The sequence below is a fragment of the Paramormyrops kingsleyae genome, chromosome 3 (genome assembly GCF_048594095.1).
Source record: "Paramormyrops kingsleyae isolate MSU_618 chromosome 3, PKINGS_0.4, whole genome shotgun sequence".
Classification (NCBI taxonomy): domain Eukaryota; kingdom Metazoa; phylum Chordata; class Actinopteri; order Osteoglossiformes; family Mormyridae; genus Paramormyrops; species Paramormyrops kingsleyae.
The window spans coordinates 2,686,784-2,709,600 of NC_132799.1; the positions used below are offsets into that span (position 1 = coordinate 2,686,784).

The following is a 22,817-nucleotide window of genomic DNA, read 5'->3' on the forward strand; positions in this document are numbered from 1 at the left end:
TGTTCCCTAATAACGGGGACCATGTCGGTCAATCTTCCATCTCTGCAGATGGAAGATTGAACGCCCCCCTTTCATCCTCGGTAAACAACTCGCCCTTATTTACATACTGACGCACAAATCCTCAAGCGAGTCTTTTTAAGCGCTATACACATAATTTTGACTTTGTCTAAATCAAAATTGATAGCATTGAGAAAACCTATATTACCGATATTTCTGTTTTAAAAATGTCAGCCGAGGTGATTAAACTCCAGATCACAACCAGTTTATGCAACGTATTCTCTGATGGAGTTGTCAGTTTTACTAAAAATCTGCGAAGATGTGAACGGGTCTACATTAAACCCGTTCGTGTGAAGTACAGGAAAGTAACCGAGACACTGGTGTGTAAGTCTCTGCTTTAGCTAGTCTGAGTGGGCAACAAGGTTTTAGCGCCTCCTGGTGGTAAGACATCGATCTCGATCTCTCTGCGAAGGAACCGCTGTTTTGATCTGGTACGATCTCAACAGACATGTCATTTTTCAGTTCCTCTACAACGTTTAAACAAAAATTACATTTCTTAATTTTATTTGAGTGTTTCCAAATATATGTTGCTTTCAGCTTATCTCATTTGCTGTAGCATTTTGTAAAATCAGCACAGTGCTTATGTGAATAACTTAACATCCCGAATATCAATATGGCAATGGCGTCTTGATTCAATATATTCTAGTCTAAGAAAATCGTCAGTTGTGTAAAAAACGCACAGCAGTGTCATACGCCTATCTTTGAGTGCAAAGGAAGACTAAAAAGTACGGTATATTTTGTAGATCATGTGTAAAATGGAATTAGAAAAACATTTACGGATGACCGCGCATGAATGCCTTGTTTTTAAATGTGTGATGTTTTTACGTACATTTGTGAACATGAAGACAGCGTGTCTACATGTGTTTGTGGCTTTCTGACCATTGATCAGCTCCCTTTGCCTGAACTGTTACCCTGAATTACCCTTGCATGTACCTTAGTACAATACAATCACTCATTTCAATTTTTAGCTTTAGTATACATATCGCTATTTTAACATTTATTATAGTATGAACAATATGTATACAATTTACTATTCTTAACTGACGAAACTGATCTCCTTGTAAATATGTCTATACACCAGTTCGGTGGACTTATTTGCAAATCTTGGCCGAGATCCTTTTTATTCACTTTTAGGATGTTATTGAGATTCTGTAAAATTTTCCTGGTCTATTATTTTAAGGAAACAAGTACTTAAGCTCAAATGTAACACTACAGAATAAGTTTTTGAGGAATTTATAAGAAAATTATTCATTCTTAATCAGTGTAATTTTTGTAAGGTAGACCCAAAAACCGCAGGTGTAACCACGTGACGGAGACGAGAGCGTATGATTGGCTGCCGCTAGTCATGTGGTGAGGATTAATGTCGCACTTTTAGCTTCTGTACTATGCAAATGTTGGCATATATTGTGATGTTTGCATATATTCCTGCAGCTTTGTCCCACTAAAGGCCAAGTCACTTCCCCGGTGTACTAGAGAGCATGTTTGGCTGAATGTATACATTGAAATAATGCTCCTGTACCTCCTCCCGGTAACAGAATGTAAAAAATATACATTTCTCTAGACAGCAAAAAAAAAAAAAAAAAAAACCTGCCGGAAAATCAGAGTATATGCCCATAATATATTTACCTATGGTTAATTACCGTGACTGTGTCTTATTTTGTTTCGTTTCCCTGAAGGTTGTTGGTTTCATTTCCCTGTTGGTTTTAATTGCTTTATTTTATGTGCTTCAAGTTGTAAGATGATTAACTTGCAATGAGGAAATGTTTTAGCAGAGGTGAATCCCTAAAAATGCCCTCAGAGGATGTTAACGTGCCGACGCGAAGCTGTAACGAAATTCTTTGGTTGCATGTTGTATTAGTGAAATATAAATAAAACACATATGATTACACTCAGTTAAAATTAATATTAAAAGACTGTAATGGTGGCTACATTTTCACATTTATGCGCGCACACACACACACAAACACAGAGTGCAAAACAGTGATTAATGCACCCGCGGTTATTGAATACACATACATCTGTAAGACCCAGGTTTATTGTTGGTCATTAATCTGATTAATGCAATAGTTAAATCTGGTTAGTGTCTTCGCTTTGATGGGAAGCACGAGAGCCTTGGAAGTTTAATCTATTTTTGATACAACAATACTCCCGTGTAACTTTGGTGCGGGACTGTGGGACTTCGGCAAGCACCGGCAGTATTTTTTTCACTTTACTTTTCATCACCCCCCCCCCCCCCCTTTGCCATGCAGCATCTTCACGTTGGGAGCGCCGCAGCCCCCATGCCGGCGCCGGGTCTCCGCACGATCGGAGCGCGTCCAACGCGCCTGCGCAGTGCGCCTCCGCCACCTCGGTGCTGAAGTTGGGCGGATTGGAGGAAAAACACCTCCGATGGAAATCACGGCGGCGGCGGCGTGCATCCGGACCGTGCGGAACAGCCATCGGGCAGCATCTCGGCGCGCCTCGGATCAATCGCGGCAGCAGACTGTCATCTTACATTTAAAAAGGGTAAGGAGCTGCATGTATCCCCACTACATGTATTACATGTCATGGTAATTCCACAGAAGCTGTTGCTTTTTTCATCGTGCAGAGAAAAAGGGGTGAGATACAGCGTATACTGGAGGGGTCGTGCTTGTTTTGGTATCTTTTTTCACTCGGAGTAGGGGTACTTTCTTCCCCGCCCCCCTTCCCCTGGCCGGAATTGAGAGGCTTGGTTCTGGTCGTGGCGCCTTGCCCTGCTTCAGATGACCGGGACTGCTTGGGGCCAGCTGCGGCTGCGGCGCAGACACACCGGCGCAGAACGGCCGCATCCCGGCGCCCTAATGCACAATCCCGCCGGGAAAGGGGGAGAAGAGAACCAAAATGTACCGGCGCTGTCATTAGCCGGGACCGAGCTGTCGGCCCGCTTTGCTAACGCTGATCCAGCCTGAGAAAATGTGGGCATGTCCTCTTGCTGTAATCGGAAGATTTTTTTAAACCCCCCTTTTCCCGTTGTACGGTTTCAAATAACGAAAACGCCCACAATGTACACCGCCGAGAATTGACAGTACATTTAATTCGATCTATCTATCTATCTATCTATCTATCTATCTATCTATCTATCTATCTATCTATCTATCTATCTATCTATCTATCTATCTATCTATCTATCTGTCAGTGTTAATTAGGTACAGATTTCATTTTGCAAATTGGAAAGTCTGCGTCTATGTGATTATGTCAGCAGTTTTGATGACATGCATATGCGATTATAACTAATTTGCTAATTGTATGCATTTTTAATTTCAGCCTAATCTGGAGCGGCAGCCTTTAGCTACCTGTCAAATGTCAGATGGCTAAACGTGTGTTCGCCCTGTTTTGTCCGATGCAGTGTTTTTTTTCTTTATTGTTCCAGATGGTTTTACAGATCAGCGGTGCTGCGTCCGAAAAGAGATTTTTTGTTGCAATTGGAAACGATCTCCTTGAGATTTTGAATAATAAACTATGTTTAAAAAAACGAGCAACCCATGCCAGCATTTTGATAAATTCAAACTTGATTCCTGTAAAATTAAAACGCTGCCGATAAATTTCTATTTAAGTCTGGTGTTAGTCATTTGTTCAGCCCTACTCCATTGAAGAACAGATGCTTCTGCAGACTAGTCATAAAACACACACCACACATACACACATGTGCAGTCTCTCTCTCACACACACACACACACACACACACACACACACACAACACACATACACACACGTGCAGTCTCTCTCTCTCTCTCTCTCTCACACACACACACACACAACACACATACACACATACACACATGTGCAGTCTCTCTCTCTCTCACACACACACACACACAACACACATACACACATGTGCAGTCTCTCTCTCTCTCTCTCACACACACACACACAACACACATACACACACGTGCACAGTCTCTCTCTCAGACACACACACACACAACACACACCACACATACACACACGTGCACTCTCTCTCTCTCTCTCACACACACACACACACACACACACATGTGCACAGTTTCACACACACACCACCCATACACACATGAGCACAGTCACACACACATATACACATGTGCGCAGTCTCACACTCTCACACACACCTGCAGGTCTGCGTGCACGCTGAAGGTCCCTCCGCAGATGGGCAGGGTGACATGTATGCGCAGGACCTGCAGGTCTGCGTGCACGCTGAAGGTCCCTCCGCAGATGGGCAGGGTGACATGTGCAGCTCTGCCTTGCCATTCGGTTTTGACGGACAGGAAGTCGACACCTTTGGCGCTCTGTTGACGTCCAGGTTTATTTTCCTGGTGATTCTCCAGCTGACTGAAAATGTGACGCAGTGTCACCAGGAATTGGGTTCATTTGCAGCTGTAAATGTGTAGTTAAGTGGATTCTGAGCTCATGTCCCTAATTCTGTGTGCAGCTTTTCTGTTTAACATTGTAACCTGTGGTATTTTTTATCATTAATGAAATCTGTATTGATTAAAGTTTCACTGGTTCATTTGATCAGGAGAAATGTGTATAGCCCTAAGGGCAACAAATGCATTTATTAATCATTTCTGTTGTTGCGATTCTTTGGATTGTCCTGGTAAGTGTAAGGACAGACAATGCTGGCTTTCCTGCTACTCCTCATTCCGAAAGCTCTGCAATGATGATACTCTTCTGAGAAAATGTCCTTTGTGAAAAAGCTTACGCTTCATTTTTCCTGTTAGCCAAGGAACTATGCGAGCTGGCGTAACTGTCGGTGGTGTGATTTTTGTTTAACATAATCGTTGTAGCATAGGGCCGGTCTGTGAGCCCTGTCTCCATGAACGACACGGTCACGGTCCATATCACAGGTGCAGAAAGTCCACCACACCTCATCTGATGGGACGAAGTGGCACAGCTGAACACCCCAAGAACATCTGGTCCAATCGCATGGTTCCTGTCTTGCAGATGTGATTGTCTTACCTTCTGGAGCATCTCGGTGATGAATGGTCTTGGGTTCTGCTGAGGAGCAGGAGGAGAACGGTACCACCCAGACACAGACCAGCACCACCTCCATCGCCTACCACAGCTCCCCCCCGAGACAACCCTGGAAGACACAACCTGAAGGAGACCCTCTGGTCCAGCCTGACCCTCTTCGCTTCCCTCCTGGCCTCCTTCCCCGCCTGGTCAGGGATGGTGAGGGACATGTCCACTGGAGGCTGCCCTGCTCCCATGCTCGTTTCTCCTCCCATCCTGCTCCACACGATGCTCTTCTCACCATGATCGCCCTACCTACCCAGTCTAAGGACACCTGCTAATTCGTCCGGTAGGTTGGGCAACCCTTCGAGCGATGCCGTATCAGACTTAACTGGTAAAATCCCAGAGCATGCATGCTTGTCTTTCCTTTTCTGCTGGCCGATTGAGGCTTAAACGCTTTTATTGACGCTGAAATTCAGCAGCGCTAAACATTGATTCACCTGATGTGTAGGTGGGCTGTAATATGACTCGGTGGACGGGGCATCGGGTCATAAACAAGGCCAGAAAACATTTGTAATCATAATAATCTGCTGTAATTTATAATGAATGCCTTTGCCTCTGCTACTATGGTGACGTTATTAGTAAATTATTATAATTATTAAAGAATGTGGGGACGCAGTTGGGATTGGCTTCAAAAGAATAAGGATATGAAATGGGCAATTATTAAAAAGGCGTTTTTCCTTCCGGAATATCCATTGGTTAATTGCTGGTTTGAGTACGTTTGGATGTTTTCTGTGTGCTAAGGTACAACCAGCACCATGAGCTCATCAGGAATATCGTGACAACGGACATATTTCTCCCAAGCTAAAGAGTTTGACTGTCCTAGTTAAAGTCTGATTTAAACATACAGCTATCATGTTTGATTGCATCGCAGGAATGCGCTTTGCTAAAGACTTTGCATGCCCTTCACCCAAACGCAGGTTAAATGTGCTTTCTTAATCCTGACCATTTGTACTGGGAATCCTGCCGGGAATGGGAGAAGTACTGGGACGTCCATTTTCGAAGAGGAATCTTCCGGAACGGGGAGCTCAGGCCGCAGGTTTCGGAGAGCTTGCGTCGACACGGCGGTTTGATGTTGCCGCAGCCAATTGTTGGGGGTCGGCTGTGGAAGCATGTTTCTAATTGCGACGGCATTCCTCGTGCACTCGTGCCGGTCTGGTGTCTCGTGTAGAGTGAGCCTGACAGCTTCTGCAACCCAGTAGTATAACATTGACCGGAATAAGAAGCACTTTCCATATGCGCATCCCGTTCCCGCCGGTTGCGGCTGCTCTGCTCGCATCCCGTTCCCGCCGGTTGCGGCTGCTCTGCTCGCATCCCGTTTCCGCCGGTTGCGGCTGCTCTGCTCGCATCCCGTTCCCGCCGGTTGCGGCTGCTCTGCTCGCATCCCGTTCCCGCCGGTTGCGGCTGCTCTGCTCGCATCCCGTTCCCGCCGGTTGCGGCTGCTCTGCTCGCATCCCGTTTCCGCCGGTTGCGGCTGCTCTGCTCGCATCCCGTTCCCGCCGGTTGCGGCTGCTCTGCTCGCATCCCGTTTCCGCCGGTTGGGGCTGCTCTGCTCGCATCCCGTTTCCGCCGGTTGGGGCTGCTCTGCTCGCATCCCGTTTCCGCCGGTTGGGGCTGCTCTGCTCGCATCCCGTTCCCGCCGGTTGCGGCTGCTCTGCTCGCATCCCGTTTCCGCCGGTTGGGGCTGCTCTGCTCGCATCCCGTTTCCGCCGGTTGGGGCTGCTCTGCTCGCATCCCGTTTCCGCCGGTTGGGGCTGCTCTGCTCGCATCCCGTTCCCGCCGGTTGGGGCTGCTCTGCTCGCATCCCTTTTCCGCCGGTTGCGGCTGCTCTGTTCGCATCCCGTTTCCGCCCGTTGCTCTGCTCGTGTGTGAAAGCACCGGCCCCGGTGGGAGGGGCACCGTCACACTGGCTCCTGTGTTTTGCATCATGGGGGGCATTTTCCGCTTGTTGACTGAGAACATAGGTGTCGCTCAGTAATCTGCCAGAGTTTTGCATGTTGGTCTGAGAGGAACAATGGAGGCGAGCATTTGGGGGGGGGGCAAGATGGCTGTTGAGATGGGGGCATCGCAGGGTCATGATAGGGGCACAGACGTGTGGTCATAAAAATCAAATGTATCATCATTATTATTGGTACTATATATGTTGATTATATTTTAACTGACTAGCTGACTAGCTGTTCTTTATAAAGCTTGCACCATCCCCAGAATCCTGGTTCCTTTACTCTACATTAAATTATTTATAAAAAGAGCTTTGAAATGTCACCCAGCCACAAAAAACATCCATGGTGTGATACGAAGGACTGCTTGGGCTCCGGGTTCCGATGAAATCTGCACCAGTGCTCATAACTGGAACCGAATATCACTGAAAAAAAGTGCCAGTCGCTCTTCATAAGAGGAATATTGCAGAAACACTAGTACAAACAATGAAATTACTTGGAATTTTGCAAAAATCTGAGCTGTGTGTGCTGACAGACTGCAGTTGTGCTGCCCTATGTGTGCGTTCTGCATGTGGCTCGTGGCCACGTGCTGAACTCCGGCGAGGCTTTGCGGGAGCCGTGCCGGGGTTCTACCTGAAGGTTACCGTGGTGATTAAATTCGTGTGCCCAGTGTGACATCAATAACAGGCCATGCCTTCGGTAGTTTGACTGGTGTGGTTATGCTGCACGCCAGTGTGCTTGTTTATGTAAATCCACATTCAAATGTGCCTCTGGAAAGGCCTGTAAGGGGTGCCAGTGGTTTTTGAGAGCGCCATCTTCCTGTTTTGGGTCACATGGTTCGCTGTTTGTGTGGCATGTGTGCGTGTGTGTCTGTGTATGTGTTTTTGTAATTATCACATTGTGGATACCAGATTTCGCCACTATGTGATAAAAACCTGTAACCTTTTACCTTTTGGGGACATTTTTTTGGCCTATAAAGATAACCTCAGTTTTATAAAAACCTGTGACTGCAATAAAAAAACTTTTGGTTAAGGTTAGGGCTGGGCAGGGATTAAGGTCGTCATTGTTGGGGTTAGGGTTTTATCCATAGAAATGAATGAATGGTCCCCACTAACATATAATTACAGACCTGTGTGTGTGTGTGTGTGTGTGTGTGTGTGTGTGAGAGGCTGGTGTAGGTACACAAAAACTCACATAAGCACACAGGATAGTGAATTCTGTCTTCCTCCCTCCCTCCTATCCTCTCTTTACTCTTTCTCTCTCTCGCCTCCCTCCTCCTCTCTGTTTTTCCCTTCACTTCTGTGCTCAGGGAAGTGGAGGTGTGAATTTGTTTCTAATTTCTAATGTAACATGGAGTGTGTGTCTGTGTGTGTGTGTGCGGTTTCCCATGAAGTTTGTCCTGTGAGGTCACGTGTGTCTGAGGTCCAGTGAGTCATATTCCCGGGATCCGTCTCCTTATCTGTGCTGCAGAATCTCAGAGACATACGATAGTGAAGCATGCTTGTGAAAGGGGGCCTGTCACATGACTCCACCTCACCCCAGGACACCCCCGACCCTCAGTAGTGCCTAATATAAATGGACGAGCCAGTTGTGCTACCGTGCCCAGCAGGGGGAGCCCTCTATAACAGCCCATGTATCTTCTGATAACAGGAGACTCACTGTAGGGTGGTGGCTGTTGGAGACGGGGTAGAGAGGTAGATGGAGGGATTAGGTGAAGGGGATCCTCCAGGCCGGCTTTAATCGCCAATGTTTGAAGGCCTGGTTACATACATTTAGCTGCCTTTCAAACACACATTTCTTGTGGGTCAAACAGCACTTATCCTATAAATCACCCACATAAATGTGTTGTGCTATCAGCAGCATGCCAGGCTTACAGAGGCTTGAGTATTTTTCACTCTGCATTTTAGCATTGCAGGATTTCTATGGGCGGCTTCTCCGTCTGCAGAGGCAAAGGAATGTAAAAGAACACAGTGAGACCCCCATATCAGCGGCTTCAGTGAGACCCCCGCATCAGCGGCTTCACTGACCCCGGTATTAGTCGTCCGCAGTTTACCGCAATCCAAAAAATTGTTTAAGTATTCCAGAAATAGTTCATAAGTTTCAAACTGCGTGCCAAGCGAGTTCCCACAATATGCAATGATGTTTTGAAATAAATATTTCTCTTCACAGGTAATGTACAGGTGCATGATACAATATTTTTCATTATAAAATGTGTAACAGTAGCCTGGTTTTTCACATGTTGGTAATGTCTTAATGTGCAAAATTTAGCAGTTAAACTTTACCATATGTATGTACTGGAAAATCACATTATATGAGGGATCCGCAGGTGATTCGCTGTTATCCGTGATGGCATCTATCCGCCGTAGGATATCCATGGATACAGCATTGTACAGCCATTATTTTTATCAGTTTAGCTTTACTTACTACTTAGTATTCAGCTCCTTTAACTGGTTTTCGGTTATTAAAACCAGACTTACATACCATCCCAGCGATATTAGACTAAAATGTATCGTTATTGGCACTGGCGATATTAGATATATGTTTAAATATATCGGTTATCGTATCGGTCAAAATCTCCATATTGGTGCCTCACAAGCTGCTTAGCATCTGCTAAATCTTTAGTGTCTCTTAAATACGTATATTTTATTGCAAAATGTATTGTATTGTTCCCAGTAGTACAACCTTGTAGCCTAGGATCAAGAATCTGGGGGGAGTTTGCAATGGAGAATGGAGTCCCACTGTGTTTCCAGATTGATAAAGGATGAGGATGAAGGGTCTGGGGCTTCCAGGGTCTGTAACGACCTGGTGACCAGTGGCTTGTACTATGAAGCGGGGTTACTGACTTATCGGGGTAACTTGTCGGATTTAAAGTACCACAGTTTAAAAGGACTTAATATTCGTTCACTTACATTTTGCCCAGACTACCTTAAGTCCGACAAGTTACCCCGATAAGCCAGTAACCCCGCTTCGTAGTACAGACCACAGGTATCCCAGGATCTGTCTAGGTTGGAGTTAGACTGTGAGTGGGTTCGAGTTAGGGTTAGACCGTCAGTGAGTTAGGGTTAGGCTTAGGGTTAGACCGTGAGTGGGTTAGGGTTAGGGCATAGTGCTGTTCCTCAGAGTCTCAGGAGGTGTAGGCTTGATTTGAGGATGTCCCCCTGGGATTCCCCTTCCTCATCACCCCCCCCCCCCCCCACTTTGCCACAGGCCCAACGTCCTGACGGAGCTGAAATGCGAAAGCGGCAACAGCCACACGTGGAAGGAGCAGCCGAGCCACCCGGGGGCCCCAGGTCCAGCACGTGCTGCCTGTGCTGGTGCGGCTGCTGCAAATGCCCCTGGTATGTCCCCTGCCAGCAGATGGCGCCATTCCCCGCTGTGTGCTGTCATCACACCTTATTGCAGGCTTCTGAACAACTGTCCTTGACGCTGACAATCCAACTAGGAAGTCAGATTGCTCATGAGAAGACCTGACAAGTTCATTATGACCACTTTACAGAGTGGTCACGTGATCATTCGACCTGTATGCCACTGGGGTCCTTTTCTGCTGAAGCTGTCCACAGGTTGCCTGATGAAATTACTCACACATAACTAGAAGATTTCCCTCAGTGACAGGTAAACAAACTCCAAAGCTTATTTGATGTAAGCGGAGAAGTTTTGGATGCTGTGTCCTGTTCTCTTGTTTATATGTATCGTCTCTTGGGTACATGCAGATACCCTGCAAGCAGCTTGCCTGTTTGAGGTGCTCTGGGAGCTCCTGGAAATTAGCATTTGCTGCATAAAGTACATTTATCATGCTAATTTTACAACAGAATAGCCTGTATTGGTTAGCATAATTATTGCGTTACACTCTGCATTTACTTCATTAGGTCAAAGTGGTAAACGTCTTGATTTTCATGACAAATAAATGTAAAAGTTTTAGTTTTCAAGCGTGAAAATCTCTAATCCTTACATATTTGCAGCTCTGTAATTATAATCTCACTTCTGCGGATACCTGGATGTGCTGTGTCAGGAGTCTGCATTGTGACCAATTAAATTTCAGCTTGGTTGGGAGAGACACACAGTTAACTCTTGTTTTAATACCACTTCCTGCTTTTTATACTACCCATAATTCATCATTGCTGGCATGGTCACATGACACATTTGTTTTGAATTTAGTAAAATTGACTTTCAGTCACAGGTTATGTGAAACTTCAAACTGAACATGTGCCACGAGCTTCGTATGACCGCAGGGGTGCAGCAGTTAAGATGCTTAAGCCAAACTGCTTCATTTGATAACGTGTCATGTCATGCTTCAAGGAATAATGGTGCATTGTAGAGCAGAACCGTGGAGTGCTTCTGAAGGTCCCGTTAGCCCGAGGAAGTCCCCGCGACACGGGGAGAACATGCAGACTCCACACGGAGTGGAGACGGGGTTGGAGGTCGCCGCCCCAGAGGCGAGCCGTGTCAGTGCTGCCTGCGGTGGGGCACAGCGGCGCATGGCTGGTGCATGCAGGGAACCCGCCGGCGGCCCCATGCTGGCGCTATTTTTAGGAGCGGCACAAACACAAATGAGGCGGGAAATAATGAAAAGACTGAGGGAGGGGGGACAATCCGCCGTCTGTGCTGCGGCGTCGCCACGGCTACGCCCAATTACGGCCCTGCGGTATCCAGCCGGAGAATAACTATTTCCAGTCTCGAATCACATGCAGAACAGCTGTGAGGAACATGTCCCCCCCCCCCCAGCTAACAAATGCAATTATTCTGGGGCTGAACTTGACTTTGAGGGAGTTACAGGAGGCATGGGTTGTTTTTTGGGATGGGGTGGTGGTAAGTGTCACCCCTCTGTTGAGAAATGGATGTCCACTAGGGGGCAGAGTAGACTATCGATGGGATTGGTTGGATCAATAGTCTTTACGGGGATGTGCTGCAGTGTTTCCGGTCGGCCTGATTTGAAACGTTCAGAACATTTCAGTCACTCTTAGTGGCTCTGGGCTGAACGGCCTGAACCCTAACCCTAATCCTAATCCTAATCCTAATCCTAACCCTAATCCTAACCCTAACCCGGCAGCATGGCTGCCAGTCATCCTGATTTATGCTTATTATTTTTTTCTTTTCTTGGAAAATGAAAATCTTTGAAAATGTATCTTTCTTGGTGTAGATCATACACTTACATGTATGTATGTAATAGAGCAAAAACATGCAAGATAATCTTATGACACAGTCGCACAGCAGATTCGTGGAGCCAGTCTCTGACTGCTGAACTGAGTTGGTATCTCCACATCAGGAATGAAGACAGGGTGGAGCGTACAGAGCGACAGACGTGCACGAAAATGGACAGCATTGAGGCTGCGGAAGACCGGTAAGTCATAGGGTCCGAGGCAGAAATGGGGGGGGGGTAGGTTGTTTTCCAGTCACTGTGTGATGCAGCATATGGGGCAAAACTATCGTTTCGTTTGAATGAGGTGTTGGTGAATTCTGGGAAAGGTGCAGCGTGGCTCGAGCGATCTGCGTATGTAAGTGACATCATGGCTGTCTGTGACACGCTGGATTTGTTTGACGTTCTTCCTCTGAAAGGAAAACAGGAAGCGTGGTGTATCAAAACAGGATGTCACCGTTACCCGGGGAAGCGGTTCACGTTATGTAACTTTTTTCTCAGGAAAGTCACTGGGGAGGGGGCTGCATGGCTGCCCGTTGCGTAAACAAGTGCATCCATTATCGAGGGCCCAGTTTTTCAGCTGTCTTTTCATTTAGATTTCCTGCCTTACCTTGTCCATGAGTACTCTCCTGCCCCCCCCCACACTCAGTCCCCCGCTGTCCCCATTCACCCGTTACAGCTGCAGGTTGTGGCAAACAGCTGTTCATTCTCACAGAAGTTCCTTACATCTAAAGGCTAGCTGCCTGTTGTCTTAAAGGGCCAGCAGCCTAATTAGGACAGCAGATGTCCCGTTACATGAACTCTTGGAATGTCTCGTTAGCTTTTAATTAGTTGATTGTAATTAGCGCCTGCTCTCCCTCATGTTGTGCTTCCCTTTGCCTGGTTTGTGAAGGAGGGCCACACTGGAGGAGGTGCTGTCCTGGTCCCGCAGTTTCGAGAGGATGATGCGTTCGGCGGAGGGCCGGGACGTTTTCCGAGAGTTTCTGCGCTCGGAATACAGTGAGGAGAACCTCCTGTTCTGGCTGGCCTGCGAGGAGCTGAAGAGTGAGATGGACCCCGGTGCCGTAGATGAGAAGGCCCGCATCATCTACGAGGACTATGTCTCCATACTCTCGCCAAAGGAGGTATGGCGGGTAGAGGCTATGAGCTACTGCTCGGGGTTTAGGACCACCCCAGAACGAGTCGTACTCCAAAGGAGTACCAGTGAAGCTCTTCTAGGCTAAAGAAGTATGCAGAAAATTTCTCCTTTTATCCCTTTTATCCCTTTTATCCGTGTGCATCAGCGATGCATCTCTACGCTCTGCTGGTCTGGATGATTCCCTTAATTATCAAACGGTAGGCAGGGAATTTCAACCTGCAGTATTTGTCCCACCAGACGTGCTTTAATTATTTTAAAAAATGAACAACAATAGTTATTATGAATGTTATAAAAGATTAACCTTTATTCCAGCCTTAATATCACAGATTTATTTAAGCCACAAAAATTAAAAAGTTTTGCTTTGAAAAAGGATTTAAAAGACGCATCAGCAGAATCTCTGAACCAGGTTTTTTAAAAGGAAATGACATTATATAATTTTGAGTTCCTAATCTCCATGGGAATATTAGCAATCCTTCAAGGTCTCATCATCTACACTTGACACCCAGTAAAATCTTGTAAAAAGCTTGGAGTTTTGGGTGAATACAGGAAAATCACCCCACACCGGGGACCTGGGGGACGTACAAGATTGCCGTGATGGAAATATCGGGGGGCCCAGGACCCCAGGGCTGTTGGGCTGGAGCATCACTCCTGGGGGGGCATGATTGTTGGAGAGCTGTGTCATTCTTGTACTCATCTGCCTCTTGTTGATGACATATGTTAATGGCGATGTCTCCATAGCAATGTATCAAGCACAAGCCCAGTATCCCATAACCTTATCGACTGTTTGCCAGAATTCTGCCTAAATGCTAACGCCATTAATTCTGCTGGAGTAATCAGATTTATTTCATCACTGCAATGGAACTGCATCCGAAAATCCAAACGCCCTCATTACATCCCCTGGCGTAATTAAACGCGGTCATTACCTCCCAGGAAGTGGCCTCACAAATGTGATTTCGGTGCACTGTGGTCACACTAGCTTCCTGCACCCTGTGAGGGCGGTGAGTCACCATTGCTCACATGATACACAGTCCGGTAACATAGGTAGATATCTGCAGATCACTATGGGATATTTTGTATAGTGTGCCCTCTAGTGCTTAAGTGGGGTAATCGGAACGTCTCTTTTATATGAAACCTAGACTATTATCACCTAAAAGTTTTATCTGAACTAGACCATGTAAACATTACTAATTTGCTGAATATTTTAAGTAAATTTGTGCTTCAGTGCTGCCTGCTTTATTAATTAGTTTACAAAGTATTTTTTGGGTAGTACTTAATAGTTTTTTATAGATGAACAGTCTATGTGTAAAGTCTGTGGTAGTGTATAAACATCATCGCTGAAGTTTTAGCGGGAACTAGAAACAGTCGCAGCCCTCTGGGAATGAGCATTGTGGCGCCCCCTGGTGTTTCTTTGCAGTTCAAGCAGCCTCTCATCCCTACAGGTCAGCCTGGACTCCCGGGTGCGGGAAGGCATTAACCAGAGCCTGGCAGAGCCCAGCAGCCACATGTACGCAGAGGCCCAGCTGCAGATCTACACGCTGATGCACCGCGACTCCTTCCCCCGATTCCTCAACTCGGCCGCTTACGGGGACCTTGTGAACAGTAAGAGGAGCACCTGCCTGGACACTTAAACCTGCTCAAAAAACGAAAGGAGTAATACGAGACGCAACTAAGGAAGCGTAGCGCCCTGAAAGAGAAGGTGTGGATGCCGTGGGTCTGACGCAGAGAGAATGACGAAGCGATCGAAGCGACTGCTCTTTCCCACGTCGACTCAGGCAGCTGCGAAGCGGCGAGTGTCAGAATGGCAGATATTGTACTGTATTTTCAAATCCCTCTCCTTTCCCCCTCTCTCTCTCTCTTCCCCTCTTTTCTCTCTCTCATGCCTCACATGTTTGAACTCAGCTTCAGAAAATGTTTCTTTGATGAGCTTGAGCTTGGTGAGTGAGAAGCTGACTGGCTCTCGGTCTCTGGCATCCCAAGTGTTTTTTTGTGTTTGGGTTTAACCCTGACAGACTCCTGACGTAAGTGATGGGAATGGAAGGTTTTTTGTCATCTTCTTATGGGCAGGGAGTGTTTTCTGAGGGCGTGGCCCCCTCTTTGTTTCGCTACCAAGCGATTCTCCTTCTTTCAATTTCTGAAACTTGGAAAAATAAGGGCTAAGTGTCTGGCAGCTAGGTGTGTCACAAAGAGAAAATACCAGAGAAACACTTGAGTGCATGTCAGCGAGGCCGAACACCCCCCCCCCCCCCCCCCATCACGGTCACAGGTACCGAACCAGCCCCCCTGACTCTACCCAATCTACGTTTTACTGGGAGAAAGCCACACAGCCGTACTGCGGACAGGATCGATGTTCGTTCGTTCTTGTGTGAGATAAGGTGCCAGTTTTTGTTTTTATGGAATGAATTGCAACTGTTTTGATGCTTTATAGCACTGGGAATTTGATAGTTTGGGCATATTATCTGTATCATTTTGAATCCTTTCTCGAAGGTTTAAGAGGACAGCATACGGAGGGTTACCAGCGGTGTGGGGGCCTCTGGACAGAAGTTACTGGCTATACCACGATTTTTCTAAGGACAGCCCTGCGCGAATTTCTGAGACAGGGTCTCCCCCCAAGCCACCCCCTCTGTTTTCAAAGCATGTATTTTTGGGGAGCGGGGCTCTGGGTTTAACTGCTCATGTGCGTTCTCGGGGGCGAATCCTTGTAGCTTTTCAGAAATGTTTGAAAATTAGCTAATTTCAGTTTTCCCTATGGGGGTCAACTTTTTAAATACACTTGTTCCTTGACAGAGTAGTTGTACATGCCATTTGACCTTACAAGGTTTGTGTTGGGTCTGTGGCTCCTACCTGTCTTGTGCATGAGCAAAATTGTTAGTGTGCATTTATCAGTAATCATTGGACTGGATTGGTTGAATGACAGTGGATCCAGCCAATCACAGTAGTGTAATTTGCATATCTGATTTTCTGGTATACACAGTGGATAGTGCGTGCATCTGCTGAAGGCCACAGGAGGGCACTGTGCTCAACACTTCAACGCTAGAGGAGTCAACAAAAATCCGTGAGTCATTTAAGTGCAATTGAATAGTATTCAAGACACCTTAAGTTTGTTTTTTGAACATTCAGGTTTACAAGGTTACTTGTTCTATCTAATCATATGTAGCTAGGAATGCAGTTTTGGCATTACGGACACTTGTAAAGGCTTCCATTTTGGACAGCGAAATGTTTGCAGCTTAGATCATGGTCCGTTAAGCTCGATCTAGTTGACCTTTTGGTGTTAAAATAAACACACGCACGATTATAAGTTCAGACACATGGACCAGCCCCTGCAGGTTTGTCCTCACATGTTTAAACTTTTGTTTACAAGTATTCTGGCTAGAGATGGCGTGGAAATCACACACGGACTCTGAAGCCCCTGTGTCTCGCTTGTGGAAACAGCAGTGTTTACATGGAGAAATGTAGGGTTATCATAGTGCACTTACTATCTATCCAGCACTTAAAATCCCAGATTTAACCTTTTTTTTCCTAACTGGAGGGGTGACATGCCTTTCATTTTTGTTTGACTTTCTAATAAAAAAGCAACAATACTGTGGCAAACATTTGTGTGCGGACACAGTACAGATTTGAAGTAATCATCGTCTCTGTTGTAATGAAAATACCGGCCTTATCTACATAGCTTGTCTAGAGAGTTTCATTAGGGTATACCACTACCTCTCATGTTGTTTTCAGTGATTTCACATCTAGTTATTGATGTAAAAATTTCTATTTAGACCTACTTGAAGCCTAACACTGTAAAAAAAAAAAAAAAGAAAAAGAAAAATTTGTGCACGGGGGAAATATCCCTACAGACTGAAAGTTGACTAGTAGCTGACTTCTTCTCTGTTTGTTTGTTTGTTTGTGTTCAGCTGAAATAGATTTTTAGATATATAAAGAATTCAGGAAATACACTGTTTAAGGGCTAAACTCATTTTGCCTATGCAAATATTTTCACTGTTGTAAAAATCGGAAGTTGGAAACTTCGTGGCTAAATTGAGTGGAATATGGTTTACATCGCCCTCTGCTGGTCTTGTTTAGCAAAAACGTATTCATAGTTTTATTTCTGTATACACAAACTGAGATAACATAGAGAATATAGTATATGCCTTCGTGATGGTAAGAAAAAGAGTATTTATAAATGCTATTAAAAATGTATGTCTTGTCTGAATTGCGGCTGTTACGGCATCCCAGTGGGATGAGGGAATCGTGAGATACGCCCTTTGGGACAGACGCAGCTCGGGACGTCGTGGCTGCGTGTCGCTGCGCACGTGCCTGTCACAGACCCGCGAGCCGTCACCGTTTCTGGATTTCAAGTTCAGGAACAGGTTCAGCCGAGGTTTGGTGGCTAGTTTCTCGCTGCTGGTTCTTATGCCCCCCCCAAGGTGCATTTATTTGACTTTCCTAGAGGGGGCTGCTGCGCCGAAGAGCTACGCGGGGCTCTTTACAGAGGCGGTATGTCGTAAGAGCAGGTATATCTACCTCTGTGTTTTCCTCCCGCCTTTTATGTCCTCCTTTTTTACTTTCTGTCCTTGGGATCCATTTAGTTTTATTTAATTTTTTTTTCGATTTCTCGAAACAACTTCACTTGTCTTTGAAATGTAACTTCTCTGATTTCACTGTAGCAGATTACGGGAACCACATTTTTGTAGGAAAAACGACTTCTGTGGTAAAATTTATTTCAATCTACTAGTGATACACTCCGCCTTTTTAAAAAGCGATTTCAGCTTGAGATCTCATGACTGCCGATTTCTGACAGATTGCTTGTGGTGGCGTCAAAACATGAACATCAAAAATATATATAATTTCAGCAGAAGTGAATAAGGCTTTGGAAATTCCCGCCTCCAGTCAATGCGTCCTCATGTGGCTCACAGTCAAAATACTCGCCATATTTACAAATTTCAGCGTCTCTGAAAAACCTTTTGACAGAATGGAATTGACAAATCGTGGAATCAGGCCTACTCTGAAAGTTTCCCTCTTATTAATTAGGAATGAATTACTGTTGTGCTGAATAAGCTGTCATATGGCTGTTGTGTAAACCTTGTGTAGAATTACTATATACTGGATTCCTACAGAATACTTCAAGAGACCAGATCGAATTCCGTAGATGTAAAAGCCAGCTTCTAAATGCATTTTTAAAAAATAGTTTGGAAGTTTTAGCATGTAAAAGTGTAAAATAATACAATCTAGAGGCTTGGGGGAAAAGTAACAGTCACAAAAGTCATTATTTGCAACATGTATACAGTGACTGGTAAGATGGACTTTCCCATCTGAGATTTTTTCTTGAATACGGTGTTTTTAAAAGCTACTATTTTGGTTTCTCAGATGTTTTCGGTGCCATGTTGCTGTACTGCTTTCCGTGTTCTGTAAGGATACGTACTTTAGCTCCTATCATCCTCGTCCTTTGTTTGAAAGCCTTGGGCCTTCGAGCACCCGAGTGGGTGCAGCCCCCTTGGCCGCCACACGGGAGCGCTGTGAGTGACAATGACACACCTTTATCGTGTTTGAAGACCAGGCTGGATGCTGGATAGTTACTGAATATTGGACAACGACATTGCTCTGTTTTTCTTACTATTATAAGCTATTGGTCCCACCTGCCATGCTTACAGAAAACCACCTTTGTAAAAATAGCGTCTCTGGCAGCTGTGATTATGATTATAATTTACAAACATAGTCCGTCGTAGGATCCTTTTATGTGGGATGAAAACATTTTAGGTTGTGAAATAATAAGTAGGAATCAGTATGATGTAGATTCTGGTGTATTTTGTATAATTTTGATGAAGTTTCTGTGGCATAGCAGAGTCATTCAGGAATTAGTGGAGATGCAACTTATTTTTGTGAGCTGGAGCCGGCATGCACTGGCGTGCGCCAGCCCACGGCGCCTGCAGCTTAAAGGTGTGGCCCGGGTGAGGCACACCAAGGCCGTGCATGTGCAGCGCTTTTCCCACTTTGCCCGTAAATAGGCACGTTCGTGACGTTACCTAACTCGCCTGTTTCCCGGCAACAATCTTGAGGCAGAGGAAACGGTATCCAGGCGCTCTTTTCATGAATGAGTCGATTCCCCTTTGATTAATTACGGAGGGAAAAAATAATATTAGTCCATACAATTATTGTCGTATCATAAATTGGACATGGCTATAATCTTTCGAGGATGATAATTTTTCATAAGTTACCAAAGAGACAATTGGTCAGAAAACTAGCTGCATCCATCCCATGGTGCCTTGCGCCACAGAGCCACAACAGGCTGTCCAGCTGTAAAGCCCAAGGCTTTGAAATGCAGAGCTGCCGTCATGGAAACCGCACCCAAAGGGCTACAACAGCTTCTGCCTGGTCAAGCTCGTGTAGACAGGGATTCAGGGCTCCAGCCTGTCCCCTTGGGTTTCCTCAACCTGGATCCCTCAGTAGGAGCGTGAAACACAGTTGCCCCCCCCCTACCCTGCAGGGCTGAGCTGTCAAGATTGGCTGGCTACTGGAAGTGGCTTTTTTGTACGTGTGGCGTTGGGTACCCAGTCCATGGAGCACACATTAGTTGAGCATTGGGACGGATTTACTCCTGACATGGTTTGTGAGAAAAGCTGATCCAGCGTTTGATCCTGTGAGGGGCTGGAGCACATCTCTAACCCCGTCTCTAACCCCATCCATAACCCCATCTCTAACCCCATCCATAACCCCATCTCTACCGTCTCTAACCCCGTCTCTAACCCCATCCATAACCCCATCTCTACCATCTCTAACCCCGCCTTTACCATTTCTCACCCCACTTCTAACGTTTCTAACCTAATCTATAACCACATCTCTACCGTCTTTAACCCCATCTCTACTGTCTCTAACCCTGCCTCTACTGTCTCTTACCCTGCCTCTACCGTCTTTAACCCCATCTCTACTGTCTCTAACCCTGCCTCTACCGTCTTTAACCCCATCTCTACTGTCTCTAACCCCATCTCTACTGTCTCTAACCCCACCTCTACCCTCTCTAACCTCATCCATAACCCCATCTCTACTGTTTCTAACCCCGCCTCTACTGTCTCTAACCCTGCCTCTACCGTCTCTAACCCCATCTCTACCATCTCTAACCCCGCCTCTACTGTCTCTAACCCCGCCTCTACTGTCTCTAACCCTGCCTCTACCGTCTCTAACCCCATCTCTACCATCTCTAACCCCGCCTCTACTGTCTCTAACCCCGCCTCTACTGTCTCTAACCCTGCCTCTACCGTCTCTAACCCCATCTCTACCATCTCTAACCCCGCCTCTACTGTCTCTAACCCTACCTCTACCGTCTCTAACCCCATCTCTACCATCTCTAGCCCGACCTCTACAATCTCTGACCCCATCTCTACCATCTCTAACCCCATCTCTACCGTCTCTACCTCCGCCTCTACCATCTCTAATCCTGGACCACCAGACTCTGGGTAAGAGCTGTGTTTAGGGCTGCAGTGGGAGGGACAAACCTGATTTTCTGTCCTTTTCGAATGTCACCCAGGATAAATTGTGTTTTTTTTCCCATCTGATCTAAGTTGTTTCTGATTATAGACCTTAGAATTGGCTCACGTTGATTGCATATTTACCTACATACCTGCAAAGAGCTATCCCCAGGGCTGGGCAGCCCTCTCTTACTGAAGGTCTGCAGATTTTTGGTTTAGCTATCTCATTAGCATCTGATTGTTTGTGCATCAGATGAACTTGGCTGTAGCTGAGGCGACCTCCCCCCCCCTTTGTAGCAGCCACAGCTGAGAATCAGCTGCCAATCCCTGTAGTTCCCGTGCAGCCAGAATGTCGAATCACTGCTGCTTGTTAGTATGCTGGTGTCATTTCATATCTGCTATCGGAATAATTTTATTCATTTTAACGACAGATTTTTCAAGACTTGCTGATGTCGAGTCAACAAATAACTTAGAATACTCTGAACTTTTGGGGTTTTCTGACATTGAATAATATTAATTGAAAAAAGATATTTATATTCAGCATGCTTCTGCTTAATAAAATAATAATTAAGTTATTTATAATAAACAATACTGTATGAGTATGTATTCAAGTACTGCAATACGCAGACAACTAGTAGTTTTTAAAGTCCTTGGTGGGGCAGTTTTACTTGCGATTGTTTGGGTGGTATTGACAGTATAATTTTGCTCCTGTGGACTCTCTGTAAAATTACCTGAATGACTTCAGTACTCTTTATATTAACGAGATTATGTTACGTTAGGTCACTTCGGATGATTTGACAGAGTTCAGCCATTGCATGAACCTCCGGTACCAGTAGATGAATGACTTAATGTCTGATTTCGTTATTCATTTTAATGCAGAGTTGATGTAAGCAAATTTTTGGGAAAAATGTAAATATATGAGCAGTATTGAAATGAGTAATTAATTCTGAAGGTCCCTTTTTGCCCGCCCATTTGAATGGGAATGTGGGTTAGGGGGTATTTTAACGCAGGTGACTGATTGGTTTCAGTCGTTAAATGGCAGATTATGTTAGACACACGTTTCGGCAGCCCTGTGTTCCCGCCCTCAGATTGTCAGCATTGAGTCGCCCGGGACAGTTTTTTTCCGAGGAGGGTGTCTGCCGGAGCGCTGTGCTGTCGCGGTCCCGGCAGCCCCCCGGACGGTTCCGGCAGCCCCCCGGGCGTCCCCCTCGCCCCGGGTTATTGGACATACTGTTGGCACATTTGCTGGGTTAAAACAGGCAGCTTTCGGTTGACTGATCACACCCCTGCTATTCCTGGGTCAAAGAGCCATATTATGCCTGCTCTGGACATACCGAAACAGCTGGGGGTGGGGGGCGGCTTTTCTGCTCCTATAGCCTAACCTAAAATTGTTCTCGAAAGCAAGACCCTCGTTGCATGTAGTTTCTCCATGTGGAAAAGGTTACTAGTCGAAAGGGCGTAAATCTGTTTAAGAATATACGCCTGACTCACTATGTTAGTGTTACTCTTAGCGATTCATCTTTGTACGGCTCCATCGGATTCTGCCATGTTCAGTAATAACTGCGCGTATTACGAAGAAAGAAATAAAACTTTCTGCAGGTCTTTGCGTATTGTCATGGATTAAATCGGCATTTTTCAATGTTTAATACTACAGCCGTGCATCTGATCTGGTGAATGATTTGGATTGTATCTCGGTAACCAATAAGTGGCTTTGTCAGTGTGGTTGAGTGAAACGGTGCAAGATGTAATTATTCTGTTTTTTTTAAATATTTTACTACGGTTCTAGAAGACTGTGTTATTAAAGGAATATGCCGTTTTTAATTGTTAAAATTTTATTAAAGATAAAACAGTCTATTTGGAAAACGATGACCTTAGAAAGCTTTGGTGGTGAGAGACGGTGTGGCTGTTGCGCTGTTTACACAATAGTGACCCAGCAGAGAAACCCGATCTATTTTAACTGCCCTTGAATTAATTCCGTGTACTTAAAACAGTGCTGCTAAAAACACTTAAATGTAACACCTTAAATGTAACACCTTAAATGTAACACCTTATGACAATAAACACTTTTTAGACTTTTACCTCTGACTGGCGTGTTATTT

General features: G+C 45.6%; 1 protein-coding gene across 1 annotated transcript in view; it reads left to right on the forward strand.

The window, feature by feature from the left end:
• Window positions 1-22,796, forward strand: part of rgs17 (regulator of G protein signaling 17) — a 38,055-nt gene extending 15,259 nt beyond the window's left edge. Inside the window, exons 2-7 of the mRNA XM_023833707.2 lie at window positions 2,307-2,562; window positions 4,996-5,353; window positions 10,209-10,339; window positions 12,265-12,339; window positions 13,028-13,259; window positions 14,713-22,796. Of these exons, the coding sequence (XP_023689475.1) occupies window positions 10,233-10,339; window positions 12,265-12,339; window positions 13,028-13,259; window positions 14,713-14,901 (603 nt within the window). The 5' untranslated portion in view covers window positions 2,307-2,562; window positions 4,996-5,353; window positions 10,209-10,232 and the 3' untranslated portion in view covers window positions 14,902-22,796. The remainder of the gene's footprint in view (window positions 1-2,306; window positions 2,563-4,995; window positions 5,354-10,208; window positions 10,340-12,264; window positions 12,340-13,027; window positions 13,260-14,712) is intronic.
• The last annotated feature ends 21 nt before the right edge of the window (window positions 22,797-22,817 follow it).